Raw genomic sequence first — 20,158 nt, forward strand, 5'->3', positions numbered from 1 at the left:
CGAACCGCTGCAGAACGACAAGGCAGAATTAAAAGACAAATGAAGAAATTTTAGTGCTTATCTGACGCAAACAGCACTGAATGGATTAAGTCGCTATCACCTTCCACGTAGGGAGAATGAGTGTGGAGCTGGGCAGGGTTAAAAGGTTGTGTGTGTACAGGTGTGGAACTGAGAAACTGGGCAAAACTGGAAAGAGAGATGCGTGGGCGTGAAACTGGGCAGCGTGGGGAGGCAGGGTCTGCGGATGTGGAAATGGGCAGGGTGAAAAAGCCGGTGTGTACAGGTGTGTATGTGAAGATGAGCCGGGTAGGAAGGCAGGTGGTGTACAAGTGTCACACTGGGCAGGATGGGAGGTTGGATCTGTATAGATGTGGAGTGAAGTTGGCAGGATGGAAGTGTGTGTGTTTGTTTGTGTACGTGTGATGCTGGGCAGCATGGGGGTGTACAGATGTTGAAGTGAGCAATGTAGGACCAGGCGTTATATTGGCATTTAGGGCTAGGAGAGGAATTCTACGTAAAGCGGCAGGGGTAGAGGGAGTGATCTGCAAATAGACCCGGTGATTGTATGGGCTGGGGACATTTCCCTTTATAATGGATAGACTGTTATTATAACTTGCCATGGGGCTGGTGAGGTACTCTTTTTCCTAGTGGGCTCGAATTTAAAATGGCTTGTTTTGCAGAAAGGTGGGGATTGGGGCATTTTGTTACTCTACTTTCGGTTTAAGATGATTTTATTTGAAATAAGCCGGGGACGAATATATTTTGGATGGGGGGGGGGTATTTGCTTTACCACTGGCTCGACATGGAGTGGGTTTTATTTTGTAACATTCCTGGAGAGGATGAGGAAGAAGGGTATGTAATGTTGCATTGCGCCAGGTTGGGTAATTCCTTCTCGCACTCGGGCCTCAGAGCGCCGATCTATCGGCAATTTGACGCAGCCTGCAAGCTGAGTGTCCACCCGTCACTCGGATATTCCGGAGGTTGTGTCGGCAGAGAGGCGCGCTCCCCTCGCGCGCGCAGACGCGCGTCCCCGGCAGCCGGGCCGGGGCGAGCACGCGCGCGGGCGCGCGGACGGGCTCGCACAGCACTGTCGCCCGGCAGCAGCAGCGGCTCACTCGGAGCAAAGGCAACTTTGGCGTCTCAGGGCTGGCTGTTGGGTTGGCGCGGATTCCGGGTGCCGATCACTTCAGCGGGAGACAACCTCCTCCCTTTCCCCGCCCCGCTTTCTCTCTCGCCCTCTCTCCCCCTCCCCTCCCCCCCCCAGCCCTCGGGCACCCCCAGGTAAGAAGATGCAAGCGCTCCACCGCGTTCTTGACGTGGAGCCTGCTGCCCGCTCCTCACACGAGCAATCCCGAAAGGGGAGCAAACTCTCAGCTCCGACGAAATGCCTCCCGCCCGCCGCATGCTCGCCCCTTGCAACCCGGGCTTCGCTGCAACCCCAACTGCAACAGTCCAGCTTCTTATTTCTGTTTTTGCATCTGGACCCCGTCTAATGGTTTTCAAATGAATTGTATTGCCGATGGCATCAGTCGTGAAGTGAAGCTTGCAAAATGTCCTAAAGTCTGTGGCCGCTATCAGTGGCCTCTTCACTTTGATTCTGGAATCGGATGTGTGACCCAAAACAGCGTGAGCTACTGGGGTGGGTGGGGGATGATATATCCGTCCGCATCTGGAAATATGATTTGCAGCATCTGATTGAAAATGCACGTTCCTAATTATTCTGAATGCAGCGAGACGTAACAAACACACACCTGTACTTCGTTGGACCATGCAACTTAATAATGCTAATAATTGGTTTTGTCACATCAATTACTGTTTGGTTCTTAAGTCAGGGAAAACTACGGAGCACGATTCCGACACTTGTAGAGGTTTATGCAGTCTTAACATTTACCTTATGCTTTAGCTGTGTTGTCTTTTAACTTTGTTTTAGAGGACCAGTCATGAAGAGAATTCTGACCATGAACAAATTTCTGCCTTCTGCCCTTATTAGTCTGGTGTTGGTGGTCTCTTGGTTAGCAGGGTGAGTAGATGAATATTGAACAGTTTTCACTCACTGCTTTCTGTAAAACCTTTTTGTAAATTTGTGTCAGGCAGGAAAAATCTGCTCAGTTTGTTTTAAGCAATTATCAGAAGTATGAACAGTAGGTGTGTAGTGTTTCTTTACACCACGAAAATCTGAAATAAATCCTTGTTTAAATGCCTTTGCATTCACTGGAACGGTTTGCTTCTTCAATCTCCAATATGCTTATTGAAAATGTTAATGTGATTGTGGGCATAAGGCCATAATGTCACCTAAGCAGCTGAATTTCTCCATTGCACATTATATGCTTTAGATAAAAGCTATTGATGTATATTGCTGATCAAGAAAGATGCTGAAATCTGTAGATATACATTGAGAACTTGGGTTGTGCTTCTATGCAAAATCACCATTTAATGTCAAATATATCTGGTATTAAAAAGTAAAAATAATCAAAATATTATATTGGCTTCCAGGAAGACAATTAGAATGTATTTCACTCTGTGAATTACAACAGACTGTTGGTTATGTTTTCAGTATGAGAACACTTTGGATTTAAGGTAAAAAGCTATACTTATTGCTGTGGTATGGAAAATTTTTATTTTATTATGGCTGGGGATATAAACCTTAAGGGTTGGATAAAGGCATTGGTGGAAAAATGTAAACTTAATCAAGCTAATGACTAAATACTCATTATTTGTAGTTTTATAGACAAATCAGGTGATATTTCACTTTACTCACTTTCAGAAAGAGTTGCAACAGATTTAAAACCTCTAGGTGGAGTCAGTAGACAACTTCAGCAGAAAAACACTTTCATTTGAGTGAGCAAGGCACTTACAGTTTAATTATATGATAGCTTGTTTAAAAAATTGAATGGTTAAGGAAAAATAATTTCATTGGTCACATGTCAAAACCTTTTCTAGAAGATGCTTTGTGATGCTTTATTAAAACATTTTCAAGAACCTATTAGAATTACATTTTGTACTTGAGCTAGTGTTGATGTTTTTACGTAGGCTGAGAAACATTGATCCTACATTTGGCAGTAGTCAGTCATTCAGCTAGTTTTATTCCTTCATAAAAACATTGTAGGTTTTCTTGATGAATTTATTTGAACCTGTGCTAAAATAGTATTAAATATAATCGTATTCTTGGAGCTACAGTATGACTACTGTTTTACTAAATAATGGGTCAAGAATTCCTGTTAGGGATTGTATATCTAAAGGAAAAATTTAAGTGCTTTTGGTACATCCTGTATTCCTTTAGAAATTCGGGTTAAAAAGTCAATCTTGCTGTAAGGTTCAAGCAGCTTTTAATATTTTCTTGTAAAATACCTTTGAGTTTGACTTTTTTTTTTGGAAAAATAGATAATACTGCTGGAATATCACAGCTATGGTTTGTAGGCCAATTGCTATCTCCTTTACCTACACTGACATTTTATTATCCCTAATTTGTCCTGTTTTAATTTTTAGACTTGCAAGTTTAGAAAGATCTACTCTTGGTGTTGTTGCCTCATTCTAAATCAGATTCCTAACATCTGCTAGTGTATGGTATTTGAGGTACCTGTAAATTTAGCTAAATGTAGTTTTTTTTTAAAAAAAAAGATTACCCTGTTAGGGATTAGAGAATACATTGTTTACCAAACTAGGACGTCATGACAAATGCAATGTTATTACATATTCTATTTGATAAACTAAACTTGTGCAAAAGTTACGCATAGAAAGTTTTCAGCTGGTTGATTTTTCGACTTGCAGACTAAGTTGCTGTATATATCTCAGTGAAATTTGTATGTGTATCATTATCGGAGATGTGTTTTTTCAGTAACTTTATATTTTAACATCTAATGTGGATTATGAAACAATGCAGTTTTGGTGTATGAAGTTTAAAGATATGTCAGTGCCTTGGAAGGCATATATTTTCAGAACTGCAGAACTGGAATTGTTAGATGTTTCATGGTGGCAGGGCTTTTGATGTTAAATCAGTTATCACTTGTATAGATTTGTTAAGTATGTAAAATGATTTCTCTCTGAGTTTGTTATTTGCATTGCTGCTGAAAGGCAAAAAAAATCTTCATTACAACCCAGTTAAAACATTTGGAGAATAATTCTGGTCTTAGTTCATATTAAACAGACTCATTTAAGTTTTACTATAAATTTTGCAACATATGTAATGTAATCAGTGCATAATCAGTTTAAAAGTTATTCAAAGTATTAGAATAGAACTTGCAAAATAATGTTAGAGTATTCAAAATGCTTAATGCTAGGAACTAAAATGGCTATCATATGGAACAGTGCTGTTTTGTTATGCCTGACATGGGGCATCCTTGCACCAAAACTGTAGGTGAAGCAAGCTTGTATCTTGACATGCATTAATATTTTTACAAGCAGCAGTCTCCATTCTTTATTCCTTTAATCTTTTTATGAATCAGCTTGAAAGGAGATTGTCATTATTATTAATATGACAAGGTTTACAAATATTGCAAAAGCATCATTGTTAAACTTATCCAGATTTTTAACCTGTCAATGTAACACTGGCATTTGCAGTAGTGTGCATTCATAGAATGTGAGGTGGTAGGGTTAACAAAAACTGTGCAAACATAATCCTGCAAGTATCTCTTTTAAATTAGTTTTAAACAAATAGTCTGTCTATATTTTACAGTTTAACTTTATATTGTTTATTATAAAGGCACTTGATAATTGGTGCAGTTTCTCAAAATTATATGCTTACCATAGAATGTCACTGAGCAGAAAGTCAATTTGTATGATATCTGGTGCCTTCTTCTATAACAACACACACAAAATGCTGGTAAAACACAACAGGCTAGGCAACATCTATAGGGAGAAGCGATGTCGACGTTTCGGGCCGAGACCCTTCCCTATAGATACTGCCTAGCCTTCTGTGTTCTACCAGCATTTTGTGTGTGTTGTTGTTTGAATTTCCAGCATCTGCAGATTTCCTCGTGTGTGCCTTCCTCTATATATGGCTTTGAAAGATATAATTCCCTTGAGATGAATTGATACATTGCAAACCACCTGAATTGAAGGTCAAATCAAGTATTGTTAATTAAAGTGATTAAGTAAGTTGTCAGTGAATGCAAATAGATAATTTTGAACTCTACTTTTAAAATGAACAAGTGCCTGTCATTTTTAGGAACATTTGTATATGAAATGCAACTTAGTGTGGATGTTGTAAGCATGCAGTATAATCCTTATGAAACACATTTTGCATTTGTAGCAGATTCATGTGAGAGGAAAAGAAAACATTATTTCTACATGTTATATTAAGTACTTCCACCTGCTCCGAAAATATAACATTAAAATTGAAGGAAAGGTATTGCATCCCAAGTGTATTTTGCATACAGTGAAAGTTGCTGGGTGTCAAGACCTCTGAGGATCTAACTTGGTCCCAACATATCGGTGTACAGTAGTTATACAGCAGGCAAGGCAGTGGCTATATTTTATTAGAAGTTTGAAGAGATTTGGCATGTTAATAAATACACTCAAAAACTTCTATAGTTGTACCGTGGAGAAAATTCTGACAGGCTGCATCACTGTCTGGTATGGAGGGGCTACTGCACAGGACCGAAAGAAGCTGCAGAAGGTTGTAAGTTAGTCAGCTCCATCTTGGACGCCTGCAAAGTACCCAGGACATCTTTAGGGAGCAGTGTCTCGGAAAGGCAGTGTCCATTATTGAGGACCTCCAGCACCCAGAGCATGCCCTTTTCTCACTGTTATAATCAGGTAGGAGGTACAGAAGCCTGAAGGCAAACACTTAGTGATTCAGGAACAGCTTCTTCCCCTCTGCAATCCGATTCCTAAATGGACATTGAATCTTTGGACACTACCTACCTTTTTTTAATATACAGTATTCCTGTTTTTGCATGCTTTTAATCTATTCGATATATGTAATTGATTTACTTTATTATTATGTTTTATTATTATTTTTTCTCTCTCTGGTAAGTTAACAAATTTCATGTCACATGCCGGTGATAATAAATCTGATTCTGAGTTGTTCAGGGTCATGGAGGTTATCATTTTTATTAAAAGTGTGCTTAGAACTATGGCATGGGCTTAGTTAAGTCATAGAAACATAGAAAACCTACAGCATAATACAAGCCTTTCAGCCCACAAAGCTGTGCCGAACATGTCCTTACCTTAGAAATTACCTAGGGTTACCTATAGCCCTTTATTTTTCTAAATAAGTCTTGCAAAATATAGTAAATATAATTGGACTGTTTCAGTAGGTGTAGCGAACTAGTCTTAAAAAGGGGAAAAGCTACAAATGTCATAAAATGAAGCCAGAATTTGAATTACTCAGTCTCCCAGGAAGGATAGCCCTCTCTAGTGTCCAGTAATGAATAGAGGATCGTCATCAGTGAATTATTGAAAGTAAATGCTTGAATTTCACATTTATAGAGTAGGATATTTTAAACTTTTTGATTAGATTCCTTTTGTACAATTTGCTAACGGTTGCCCATAATTCCTCACTAAATACAGTATTTTCAATGGATGTGACTGTAAATGATATCCATATTGAGCACATGAATCCTGAAAATCAGTGCAAAAAATTGAACCTGTTATTTAACCTTGCATATATTTTGTATAGCAATTGTAAAGAGCACATGTATAACTGGATGAAGTAATATTACAGTCTATTTTGTATTCAATTTTCTCTGCTCAACATTTCCTGCATTTAGTTATTTTTTTTAAAACATGTGAAAATTGCCCAGGGCTGCAAAGTCAACATTCACAAAAAGCTAGAGAATGATTCTGTTCTCAAAAATAATTATGACAGGATACAGTTATGTCCCCAATTATCAGAACCTTTGAAGAATTGGTGATGCATAAGATGCCATGATCAATAGGTGATGTGTGTAGCATCAAGTATTTAGGGATTGTTCTATTTGAGGAAGGTGGTGTAGCACACGAGACTGTGTTATCATTATTTAAAGAGAGGCAGGATTCCTTGGGAAATGGTACTGTTTTGCCCACAGTTATATCTTGTGGTCCTAATGGTTACCTAGGTTAATTCAATGAATGTCCTACTTCATGAGCTATTGTTTGAAATGAATGATTCTCTGGGCTAAGCGGATATCTTTTTTTCTCTCTAAATTTAAAGTATAACTGAAGGAGCATTAATTGATTCTCCAGTGGAGCCAGCATTAAGCGATAACTTCTGCATCTGACTTGGAATTGTGTTAGTCATTGACTATTTTGTGGTTTAATTGTTTTACAGAAGTATTTTTAAGGTTTGATTGGAAACAAATTTTAATTGTAATTATGATTTACTTCACTTACAACACTTAAGCAAGTTGGAGGAAGCAACTGCTTTTGAAAATTTCAGTCTATTTTTTGAAAACTATGTTTTGATCACACACCATGCAATACCCGTGACTGCTAGATTGTGCTGTGTCTGGTACTTTCTTCCCTATCTGTATTTCCTGTAGCATATAGATACTTAAAGCATGCATACAACCTTCACAAACTACCACAGCCTGTGATTTCAGCTTCTGAGGCTGATGTGAGAGTATCCTTCAGGAGGTTGAGCCCACAGAAAACATCCAGCCCAGGTGATGTACCTGGCCAAGTACTAAAGCCCTGTACTGATCAACTGGCTGGAGTGTTCACCAATATTTTTAGCCTCTCGTTTCGGCAGTCTGAGGTACCCACCTGCTTCAAACAGGTTGTACTTATAGCTTTGCCTCAATGACTATTGTCCAGTAGCACTGTGACGAAGTACTTTGAGAGGTGGGTGATGAAACTTACCAACTTCTGCCTGAGAAGCGACTTGGATCCAATTTGCTTACCATCACAATAGGCCCACAACGGGGGAGCCATTTGGTGCAAGGTGGCCTATATTCTAGATGTTCTTGTAGCCATAACATTCATGTGGCTGGTTAAGTTTCTGAGCAGTCGCTTTGTTTGGATCATATAGAACTTGATGGTTGTACCCTTGAATATCAAGAGTAGGTATTGAGTCTGACCCAAGATGGTAATTGAACAGTTCCTATAAGTTGCAAATATTACTTGTCACTTACTGATTTGTGCAAACATGTTGACCAGATCTTTCTGGAAACATTCATATGCTGCTTTATTTTCTGAGTAGCTGAGAATGGAATTGAACAAGGTGTGATTGTCAATTACCATCATCTCTTTTAATGATAAATAGGTTATTGCAGAAATGATTGGGCCTGGAACAATTGGATTGGGATGATTGATTTCCATAATCTGCAGCAATTTTCCTGTACGTGGTATGACTTGTTCTCATTGACTAAGGTTTTACTAAGGTTCCTTAGTGTTTGTTGCACTTAGTTAATTGCTGCTTTATTGCCATGGGCAATCACTCTCATTTCACTTATGGAATCTAGTTCTTTTGTCTTTTTATTTCACAGTTATAATGAAGCCAGGAGCTATATGGTACTAATGAAACGGAGCCTAATGGAGTCAGTTTTTAATGGTTAAGTCAGCTTGATCACACCTAAATCCTTCCATTAGCTTGCTGATGTTTGAAAGTAGACTGGACATGAATTGGTTGGATTGAATTTGTCCTGCCCTTTGTGTGATAGGCCATAATTAGGCAAATCTTAATTTTGGGTAAATACCTATGCAGTAACTATTGGAACAGTTGGCTAGAGATGTGACTATTTCAGATGTGCGTTTTCCACATTGCAGTTGTGGTTTAGTCTTGTTAGCATTTTGGTATCTAATAGACTTGGCCATCTCCATGTAATGTGGAATGAAGACTGACTTTTGTGATAACAGGGAGCTGTGAAATAAGTCAAGATGGATCATAGCAAAAAATATCTTTGTGTTTTTTCATTCTGCTTGGTGAATGTTTCAAGTATTCCGGCTTTAGGAGAATAAAAATACATTTAAAGGGTCATTTTTGATATTTCAGCTTCTACCTTAGTCTTGTATGTTCTACTCATTATTTTGTGGTTTGTAAGATGTTTTAAAACATGTCTTTTCACTTTTTGATGCTTGTGGGAACTCTTTGAGCTGGCTGCTCACTGTTGTTTGATACCCGAAAGCTGTCAGCTAGTAATAGAAGGTGGAAGTCTACTCCACATGGGTTACTGGACCATTGTGCACGTTTTCCTCTTGTTGGCCAGCATCCTTGCTTCAAAGCTAACTGCAGAATCCAAGGCATTGTTTCCTTTGTGTATGTTTTTTATGCTTTTATTTTCCAAAATTGTTGCTGCCATTCTTCAAATAGCATTTTTAAATTGTCATTTATTTATTTTAGTTAGTATTTACTTCACAAATCTGTTTTAAAAAAAAAAAAAAAAAAAAAATTGTGTAAGATGCCCATACCAGTGCATATTTCATTTGGGGAGTGGTATATTTGCACAGCAAATTTATACTTCCGAACGTATTCACAATGAGTTTATCGACTCATTACAAAATACAGTTTTGAGCAATGGCACTTTTTTCCAGTTAGCCTTTCAGTTGAATTAGTCCCTTTTACATCAACCAGATTTGTTTCAGAAAATAATGGTGCAATTCATACAAATCCAGAAAGTAATACATAAAACAGAATGATCTGTCCTCACTTTTTTATTCTTCTGTTCTAATCCCATGACAATTTAGCTGATAATATTTGGCAGTACCTTTCATTGACATTTCATTGAAAGTTATAGCTGGTCAAATTAGATAGCTGGTTTGTTTGGCTGTTAGTACATACATATTATCATAGTTTTCTTAAAAAAGCAAGCTGTGAAATTGATAGTTGTTTTAAACTGCACAGAAGTTTAAGCCTTCGTCGTGCATTTATTTAAATGGTTGATATCTTTAAGAAATTAATAAGGTATTACTGCTCAAATATCTTCAGTTTTAAGGATATTTTTTGCTGAGTGCTTTTAAAAGAAATTATTAGACCAAAATTGTATTAAACTTTTGAAAAACTCGTGTTGCGAAAAATGTTACACAGTTAACAAGTGACCAATGATTTTTCATCTCTACAAGAGGTATTTTCGACATTAAGTTTAAGGAAGCTAAAAGGAAACTCGAAGAAAACAGAACCATTTTAGAATGACCTGGAGCTTTAAAGCAGTTGAAGTGGTTTAATGTGTATAAATTAAGGGGCTGCTGTTTATAATTAGAGGCCAAGATTTCCTCTGGTCTTTTGGAATATTTATTGTAGGCTACTTATTCCAAGTGAAATTTTAATTTCTAATGAATTAGATTTAAACATGGGGCGATTCCAGCATATTTTGATGGAGTTTACTGATCTGTTTTGAGCAATTCTAGAAGGAATAGTGACTGGAACATTAGAATGCTTATTGGAGAGGTTGAGTCTTGATACAGCAGTTTTGAACATTTTAACTTTGCGCAGTTGAACATTTTTTGAACATTTTAACTCTGCTCAGTTAGCATGCTCAAAGTTTATAAGTATTATTTATTTTTATTTGTCTTTTCTATGCCAGTTATTTCTACAGCATGTAGAGCCATGTATTTGCTGTCAGTAGTCCAATATCAGTTTTTAGATAATACATGAAGTATTGTTATGGATTGCATTCAAACATTTTTATCAATAATTAGTGATTCCTTACAGGAAGTAGCAATGCCTTATATAACTCACTATCAAATTAGTAAAGATTTTGTATGTATATGCCTCTTTTTACCCATATTAATTTGCTGTTTTTTAGTCGAACTTGAATCACAGACAGGTTGGGATAGGAAAAAAACCGTCTTGGCCTGCTAAGAACAGCAGAAGGAGAGGCTTGATGTATTTAGCTATCATTTCTGTAATGAATTAATGATTAATTCTTAGGAGGTGATGGGCAGTACATGATCCAACTATCTAGGCTTGTTGATTCATCCTGACTCAATGCATCTCTTGCATATCAATAAATACAAATTTTTGTTTGCATGCCACACTATGTATAGGTCAGTACTGGTAATTGCCTTCCATTATGTATAAAAGGTCTCAACCATACATTCAGATCAGATAATGTTATGAGCAAGCAGAGAGGAGTGAATTGTAAATGTCAGTAGTCTCTTGGATGCGTATAACTAATTTCCTGAAGAGTTCTTCTTTCATCAATATAAATAATGCACGTTCAGTAGTTTATTGTTGACTAATGTATGCAGCAAATTAACACACTTGGATTTTATGAATTTTATTTTGACTTCAAAATTTTGTGATGCAAATAAAAATTGGAGGTCATTTAGTAATAACAGTTGTATCTTGGGTGATCGGAAGGTCAAAAGTAATAAGCACAATGCTTGGGGGTTCTCAAATCTTTTGAAGTAGCAGTCTGTTGATTTTGGCCGGCCAAATTGTAGATGAGAATGGGTATCAAAGCATCCTGTCTCCTTGGTTGCAATGGATCTGTATTCCAGCATATTTTTATGTAGGCAATCGAAGTCAGAGGCACACTAAAATAAATGATGCTGGATGTTAAAGATTACTTTAATTGTCACTTGCACAGCACATTGAAACATACCATGAAATCTGTTGTTTGCATCAATGACTAACGCAGTTCAAGGTGTGTTGGGGGCAGCCCACTAGTGTCACCATACTTCTGGGGCCTAAATGGCATACCCGATTTACTAACCCAGACTCGCATGTTTTTGGAACACCTGAAGGAAACCCACGTGGTCACAAACTCCTTACAAACAGTGACGGAATTAAACCCCAATCTTATAGCTAGCATGATAAAGTGTTATGCTAACCTTGCTGCAGTTGAGAAGTACCCACAGTTTCCCACCAATCTGCTGATAATTGCTACTTCAATGCCAGGAGCTAGTTGGGAACTCCAGCATGAATGTGCCAAGTTGCATTTTGCTTACACATTCACTGGGCAATCTGTAAGAATGGGAACAACATCCACTTACACCAGGGATGGAGGTGTCATAGACCCGACTGAACAGTGGCAGTCATCCAAGTTTCAGTACTCTAGTTCCCCAGAGTATGGTTAGCTGCTGCTGTCCCTTTAAGACTCAGACTGTCAGTTATTGCCTGCCACATTCCTTCATGGAAAGTCCGTACTTAAAGGTCTTGTGCTGAGCACTCAGTGCTCAATCATAAGAGTTCCATTTGTAGTACTGCTGTTTGTGGTTTCACTTTTATATTTTGTTTGTGTTGGCTTGTTTATTTTGAGTCTGAGTTAATTTACAGACTTTACTCTGCACTTGGGTATACCACCATCCACAGCTCTCTTGTTACAGCACGATTGAGCCATCGTGAACCCCACTGAGTGTGAATGGCTGTGAACCGCATTGGCCTACCAGGGAGCAATTCTAGCCTGATATGAGAACATGCTGCAGGAGATCCTCATCACTCCAGAAACTCTCTGACTCTGGTGGCAGAACCTGAGTTCAGCCGGCGTGGCTGCCAGTTTTGGATATATTCTAGTTGGAGACTCTGTCAATACTCATGAGGCATTGCTGTATCTGTTGGCTCCCAAGTGGTACGACAGTGACCTGAAATATACAGAGGTTTCCTGGTACAATGTGTCTCGGCCTTCAAGTTACAACCATCCAGGTTCCTATGGGAATGCAGTAAGGTAGCCTATATCATTTCACTTCTTAGAGGAAGAGCCCTTGCCTGGGCCACTGCGCTCTAGGAGAAGGATTCACCGATCTGTGCCAGTGCAGACCTCTATTCAGAGACTTTGAGGAGGGTGCTCTATCACCCCACCGGAGGACACGGGTCAGTGATAAAGCTCTAAAACTTGTGATTCAGGGGAATCAATCTGTGGCCCATTGTCCCATTGAATTTTGTGACTTGGCTGCAGAGAATGGTTGGAATATGGAAGCACTACTAGATCCATGGACCTGGTGATTTGACTTGATGACTGGTCACTGGAAGGGAGAAGACCTAGATGAAAGTGATTATTCCAAAGAGCCTCTCCCCCGACTATCCTCCAACCTCTCCTATTTCCCAGGCTAGAACTCCGTGACTGCTGCCAATTCCAGCCTCTGAGGAGCATATGTAAATAGGCCAGACAAGGCGCTGTTGAGCTGAAAGAGAGAGAAGAATGAGGGAGATGTGCTTCATTTTCTGTGGAGAAGCTGGACAAACTTCTGGAAGCTCCCAGAACCATCCTAGGGAGAGTTGTGATGGTTGCTAGCCTTAATCTCAGTGTGGCTCCTTCCAGAGCCACGAGCCCCACGTCGCTTTCATGGGAGCCCAAGAAAGTTCTCTAGGCGCCTTTGAGGCCCCACTGCACTGGAGTCAAGAAGATTGAAAATCCCCTTTTACGTCTCAGTCAGTGGCTTGTTGCCAAGGCCCTGGGGCTGGGAGGCCTTTGGTGCTGGGGCAGATCAACCACCAAACATCCCTGCTCATGTTCAGGATTGGCCAGCAGGTGAAATCAATCTCCCACTCCCCAGAAATACCTCTCACTCTGGATCATCCCACAATCTGAGAGTCAGCTGGACTACCTGGCATCAATTTGGGCTGGGTCAAACCAGTGCAAAATGAAATCCCTCCAACAGGGGCCCAAGACACATTCTGAGTTACCTCCTGAAATACCTTTGAGACAACCTCCGATGTGCCTCCTGAATTACCTGTTAAATGCTCGACCTCTGACTTCAGTTCATCTGATTTGTCTAGAATACCTCCAGAATAATCAGACTTGCAATGTTCTTGCTTGGAGGTCTTCAGCAAGTAAAAGGCCACCACCCTCCCACCTCACCGGGACCTCTGTTGCACTATCGATCTGCTACAGAGTACTTGTTCTGCTTGGGGGACTGCTCTGCTCTCTATCAGCCCTAGAGAGAAAAGCCATGGAGGACTACATCCAAGAATCTCAGGAGTCTGGGTTTATTCAGCCATCCACATCTCCCGGTGTGGCTGGGTTTTTCTTCGTTGCCAAGAAAGATGGTGGGCTAAGGCCCTGCACAGACTGTATGGGACTAAATATGATCTCTATTAAAAACCGGTACCTCTCCCTCTCAATAACACGGTCTTTGAGATTCTCCAGGGAGCTACAGTATTTTCCAAATTGGACCTCCATAGTGCCTCCAGTCTTATCCACATTTATGAGGGAGATGAATGGAAACCAACTTTTGACACACCTATGGGCCACTATGTATAACGGGTTATGCCTTTCGGGTTGGCAAATGCTCCAGTGGTATTTCAGTGATGTGCTCCGAGAGATGTTGTCTTAGCCTACTTACGAAATACTCGTCTTCTCCCAGTCCATTCATCTAAATGCCCAGCTGCTTCTTGAGAATCAACTATTCATCAAGCTCAAGAAGAGTTGATTGCATGTGTCCACAGTCTCCTTCCTTGGGTTTGTTGTGACTTATGGCAATCTACAAAGTGACTTTGATAAGAACTAGGCTGTGTGGAATTGGACTGGCCGCTTCCACTAGTCCCTGGAGGCCAAGGTAGCTTTTGCAGAGCTATAATAAAGATTTACATCCGCATCCATCCCAGTTCCACCAGACCTAGACTTGCCTTTTGTGTTGGAAATTGACATGTCTGACATAGCACTACAGGCTGTTTTGTCCCAACGACCTGCCTGACACCACAAGTTCCATCTTTGCACTTTCTATTCAAGACGTTTTTCACCTGCAGAGGCAAACTGGCACTGGGAATCGGGAATTGTTGTTTGTTAAACTGGCACTGAAGGAGTGGAGGCACTGATTGGAGGGATCCAAACACTTGTGTTATGGAACAACCACAAAAATGTCTAGTCTTGTGGAGCTCTACCATCTGGTTTGACAACCTGATCTGGGCAGAGTTTGTGCACAATACACTTAAGCATTCATTTATCATGATGTCCCCTTACGAATGCCAATTTGGGTTCCATCCTTCACTGTACCTGGAACACGAAGTGGAGGTGAGGGTTCCATCAGTGGACCAACTGGTCCAGAAATGTAACGAGAAATGGGTTAAAGTGAGAGAGACATTGTTGGCCAACTTGGGGCAACAGCAAGACCAGGCCAACCACAGGATCAGCACTTCTTTCCGTTCAGTCGGCTGGCTCTCAACTAGAGAACTCTTCATGTAGGTTGAATCCAGAAAATTGACCTTTTGTTATTTCAGTCTGTTCAAAATCCTGTGGTGCATCAGCCCATCTCCAACTCCTGAGCACCATGCAGACTCACCCCATGTTCCATATATCCCACCTCGAGCCCTTGAATGCCAGCCCCTCTGATCCGGTTCCCAAACTTCTACCACCTCAGAATTGTTGAGGGACAACTCGCCTACACAGTCTGGTGACTTTTGGACACCTGCATTGTTTTAGGTAAAGGCATTTCCTTGTGGATTGGGAGGGATATGGCTCAGAAGAAAGAGTCTGGATTCCTTCACAGGACATCCTGGACCCTACCTTAACCATCCTGATTACCCTGGGCTCTCGGGTACCACCAGTGGTGGGGGGTGCTGACTAAATAATGGCAGGTATCTAAGTTTCAGTGCTCAAATTCCATAGAGTATGGTTAGCTCCACTGCCCCTTTAAGACTTCAACTGCTAATTTTTGTCTGCCTCATTCCTTCATAGAAAAGTTGCTACTTAAAGGCCTTATGATGAGCACTCGGTGCTCAATCTTAAGAGTTCCATTTCTAGTACCACTGTTTGTGATTTCGCCTTGGATTTCGTTTGAGTCTTGTTTACTTTGAGTCTGAGGCCAAGTGCATTCTGGACTTTACTCTTGGGTTGACCACCATCCGTAGCTCTCTCTACAGAAGGAGCAAGTCTGTTTGTTTCAGTGAAGAGGAGAAACCATAAGGCATAAGAATTATTTATTTTGTATTACCATACTTTGTATCCAAGATGGCGGCGCGACGCAGTTTGCAGCAGCCTCTCCAAAGTTGACAACTGTTACTTGTTAAGCGGGGGTGCCGTGCACAATCCTAATCTGATGAAAAACAGACATGGAAGCACAGAGGAACATCTGGAAATCTCCAGGAAGGCCTTCTTCGTTGCTGCTGCTGTTGTGAGGTCCGGGCCTCTGCTGGGAAGAACAGGCCCCCAGTCCTCGGGGTCGCGTTGCCGGTGGCGGGGGCGTTGTAGTGTGCTCGGCAGAGGATGGTGCTCAGAGAGGCTGTGCCGGAGGCTCGGAGGTTTGACGGATTTGGAGCCCGCTGCGGTTGGCGCTTTCACTGTGTGCTGCGTCTGTGAGGCTGGGTCCGGCGGCGCTTTCACTGTGTGCTGCGTTGGCGAGGCTGAGTCTGGCGGTGCCGTGGAAGTCCATAGTGGGGGTATTCCCTTCTGTTGCCTGCGTGGGATGACGAGTCTATCAGGACCCTGAGGACTTGTGGAAACTGTGTGGTGGTTTCTTTCGAACTTAGTCTTTTAACATCTTTGGACTATTTTTACTGTGCCCATGGTCTTTTTTTTTAATCAATTATGGTATTGTTTGCACTGTTGTAACTATATGTGGTAACTGTGGTTTTGTGTAGGTCTTGTAGCTTTAGTTTTTGGTTTGTTGGGTGGTAGAGTTGGTCTCCTGACTTGGTGTGTCTGGGTAGTCTTGTTTTGTCTGGTGGGTTTGGAGCTCCTTTCTTGGGAACGCGCTAAGATGGTAGTGAGATATTAATACGTAGCAGCCTCTCTGGACTCTGGATTTGGGGATTGCCAAACGTTATGTGGATTTTCTGGTGTAGTCTGTTTTGTCGTTTGCTTTTGTGATATCATTCTGGAGGAACGTTGTTTCATTTTTTAACTGCATTGCAGTTGTGGTTTCTAAATGACAATAAACCAGAATTCAATTTATGATTTCTTAGATGGAGAATATTTTGCTCATCAAATGTAACGGTGCTTTCTCACTTCTGTTTACCAGACCTCGATTACCTCGCAATTAAGAGTCATTCATTTTACCTGCCGTGGGAGATATCAGTGATCATTTTTGTAATGGTGTATAATCTATCTCAGGCCAATGTCAAACAGGCTCTAGATGAACTGAGCGAAGCAGTCGACAGGCATGAAACAGCATATCTTGGTGCCTTACCCATCATTTTAACCAGGCCAGCTTGAAAAGTCTCTAAATAATTTATTATCAACAAATCACTTGCAGTACCAGTTACACCACTGTTACACTAAGATCACGAGTGCTTACCATGCTATTCCACACCCATACTTTGGAAAGTCTGGTCACCTGGCTGTACTTCTACTACCTGAGTATAGGTGGAGACTGAAGACTGCAGCACCAGTAGTGAGGACCAAGAATGTTTGGACAAGGAAAGCACAGGACAACCTACAGGACTGCTTTGAATTGGTGGACTGGACTGTATTCAGGGATTTATCTTTGAGTCTGGATGAGTATGCCATAGTTGTCATTGACTTCATTAAAACCTGTGTGAATGAGTATGTACCTACGAAAACTTGCTGTACATTCCCAAACCAAAAGCCTTGGATAAACCAGGAGGTTCATAGTCTGCTGAGGGCTAGATCTGGGGAATTTAAGTCTAGTGACCCAGTTCTGTACAAAAAAAACAGATATGACTTGTGGAGGGCTATTTTGAAAGCTAAGAAACAATTCCTAAGCCTGGAGTCCGGAGGCGAGGTCGGATGCATGTCAGCTCAGGAAGGGTTTGCAGGACATTACTTCCTACAAAACGAGACCAAACATAAGGAATGACAGTGAAACTTCACTACCAGATGAGCTCAAAGCTTTTTATACTCGCTTTGAAAGGGAGAATAAAACTACAGTTGTGAGGATCCCTGCAGCACCCAGCGACCCTGTGATCTCTGTCTCAGAGGCTGACGTCAGGCTGTCTGTCTTTCAGGACGGTGAACCCTTGCAAGGTGACAGGCTGTGATGGAGTACCTGGTAATGCTCTGAAAACCTGTGCCAACCAACTGGGCAGGGTTTTCAAAAATATTTTCAATCTCTCATTACTATGGTTGGAAGTTTCCACATGCGTCAAAAGGGCAGCAATTATACCAGTGGCCAAGAAGAGTAGTATGAGCTGCCTTAATGACTATCGTCCAGTAGAGCTCACATCTACGGTGATGAAATGCTTTAAGATGTTGATCATGGGTAGAATCAACTCTTGTCTCAGCAAGGACCTGGACCCACTGCAATTTTTCTATCGCCATTGTAGGTCTACAGCAGATGTGATCTAAATGATCCTTGCCGTGGCCTTGGATCACGTGGACAATATAAATATGTCAGAATGCTGTTCATTGACTTGAGCTCGGCGTTTAACACCATCAGTCCTAATGGAAAAGCTACAGAACCTGGGCCTCTGTACCTTCCTCTGCAACTGGATTCTTGACTTCCTAACCGGAAGACCACAACCTGTGCAGATTGGTAAAAACCTCTCCACCTTGCTGACAGTCAACATCGGCGCACCTGAGAGATGTGTGCTTAGTCCACTGCTGTACTCTCTCTAAACCCATGACTTGCGCCTAGGCATAGTTTAAAGTTGCTGATGATACAACCATTGTTGACATTATCTCAAATGGTGACGAGAAGGCAAGATATACCAGCTGGTTGATTGGTGTCGCACTCAACATCAGTAAGACCAAAGAGCTGATTGTGGACTTCAGAAAGGATAAGATGAGGGAACACAAACCAATCCTCAAAGAGGGATTAGAAGTGGAGAGAGTGAGTAATTTCAAGTTCCTGGGTGTTAATATCTCTGAGAATCTAACCTGGTCCCAATATATCGATGCAGCAATAAAGAAGAAAAGACAGTGGATATATTTCATTAGGAGTTTGTGGGGATTTGGTTTGTCACCTAACACACTCAAACTTGTGCTGATGTACCGTGGACAGTATTCTGACCATCTGCATCACTGTATGGTATGAATGCGGGGGGTGGTGGGGGTGGCTACTGCACAGGATTGAGGATTGAAACAAGCTGCAGAGAATTATAAAATTAGTCAGCTCCATCATGGGTTCTAGCTTCTATAGCATCCAAGATATCTTCAAGGAGTGGTGCCTCAGAAAAGTGGCTTCCATCATCAAGGATCCTCACCACCCAGGGCATGCCCTCTTCTCATTGTTCCCATCAGGAAGGAAATATAGAAGCCTGAAGGCACACACTGAGCGATTCAGGAACAGCTTCTTCCCCTCTGCCATCAGATTTCCGAATGGACATTGAACCCATGAACACTACCTCACTAGTTTTAAAAAAAATTCTGTTTTTGTGCTACAGGTGTCCCCCGTTTTTCGAACGTTCGCTTTACGACACCTCGCTGTTATGAAAAACCTACATTAGTTACCTGTTTTCGCTAACAGAAGGTGTTTTCACTGTTAAGAAAAAAGGCAGCGCCAAGCTCCTCCTCTGGAACTGCATTCTAGCCGACATTGCTTAAACACGTGCCTGTGAGCATCTGTGCTTTATGTCGATTTAATTTGTGCATCCGTCAGCAAGGTGAGTTCTAAGGTATCGGAGAAGCCTAAAAGAGCTCGTAAGGGTGTTCCATTTAGCGTAAAACTAGACACAATTAAGCGTTTCGATCATAGTGAACGAAGTAATGACAAAGTGAGTTTGGCCTGTGGAAGTTGACGAAGATGATGTTGAAGAGGTTTTGGCATCCCATGATCAAGAACTGATAGATGAAGAGCTGATACAATTGGAAGAGGATACGATAACAATTGAAACCAAACACAGTAGCAAACGGACCAAAAGTGAAGTCATCCGGGAACTGAACGTGAAGCAACTGTGTGAGATTTTCGCTGCGATTGACAATGTTGCAATGATTGAAGAAAAATACAACTTTAATTTTGAAAGGATACGTAGGTTTAGGGCATATTTGCAGGATGGTTTGAGTGCTTACAAAGAACTGTATGATAGAAAAATGCACGAGGCTAAGCAGTCAAGCATATTGTCGTTTTTTAAGCCTTCCACATCAGCCACAGCTTGACCTTGACACATGAACCTTGACCTTTGACATCGAGGCAGGCAGACATAGAAGATGATGAGCTGCCTGCCCTGATGGAAACAGATGATGATGAGATGACACCCCAGTATCCCACTATCCCAACCTCTGACTCAGCCTAACACACCATCATCAGTGTGCTCGCTGTCTTCCCGATTCTGGTAAGTGATACTACACTGTACATACATTATTTCTACTTTATATAGGCTGTGTATTTATCCTATCATTTCTGCTTTTACACTATGTTGTTATTTTAGGTTTTATGTGCTATTTGGCATGATTTGGTAGGTTATCTTTTTGGTCAGCGAACCCTCACAAATTTTTTCTATATAAATAAATGGTAATTGCTTCTT

General features: G+C 41.1%; 1 protein-coding gene across 5 annotated transcripts in view; it reads left to right on the top strand.

Annotated features, from left to right (window-relative positions):
* Nucleotides 1-213: 213 nt before the first annotated feature.
* Nucleotides 214-20,158, top strand: part of gabra2a (gamma-aminobutyric acid type A receptor subunit alpha2a) — a 174,601-nt gene continuing 154,656 nt past the window's right edge. The window contains exons 1-2 of one of the 5 annotated variants that reach the window (XM_073064724.1): nt 214-283; nt 1,931-2,020. In XM_073064724.1, the coding sequence (XP_072920825.1) occupies nt 1,941-2,020 (80 nt within the window). In that variant the 5' untranslated portion in view covers nt 214-283; nt 1,931-1,940. Of the gene's footprint in view, nt 284-635; nt 685-1,052; nt 1,282-1,355; nt 1,640-1,930; nt 2,021-20,158 lie in introns of those variants that run through there. The other 4 variants (XM_073064721.1, XM_073064722.1, XM_073064720.1 and 1 more) reach the window with 4 other exon arrangements.

Source organism: Hemitrygon akajei, chromosome 13, assembly GCF_048418815.1.
Source record: "Hemitrygon akajei chromosome 13, sHemAka1.3, whole genome shotgun sequence".
Classification (NCBI taxonomy): Eukaryota; Metazoa; Chordata; class Chondrichthyes; order Myliobatiformes; family Dasyatidae; genus Hemitrygon; species Hemitrygon akajei.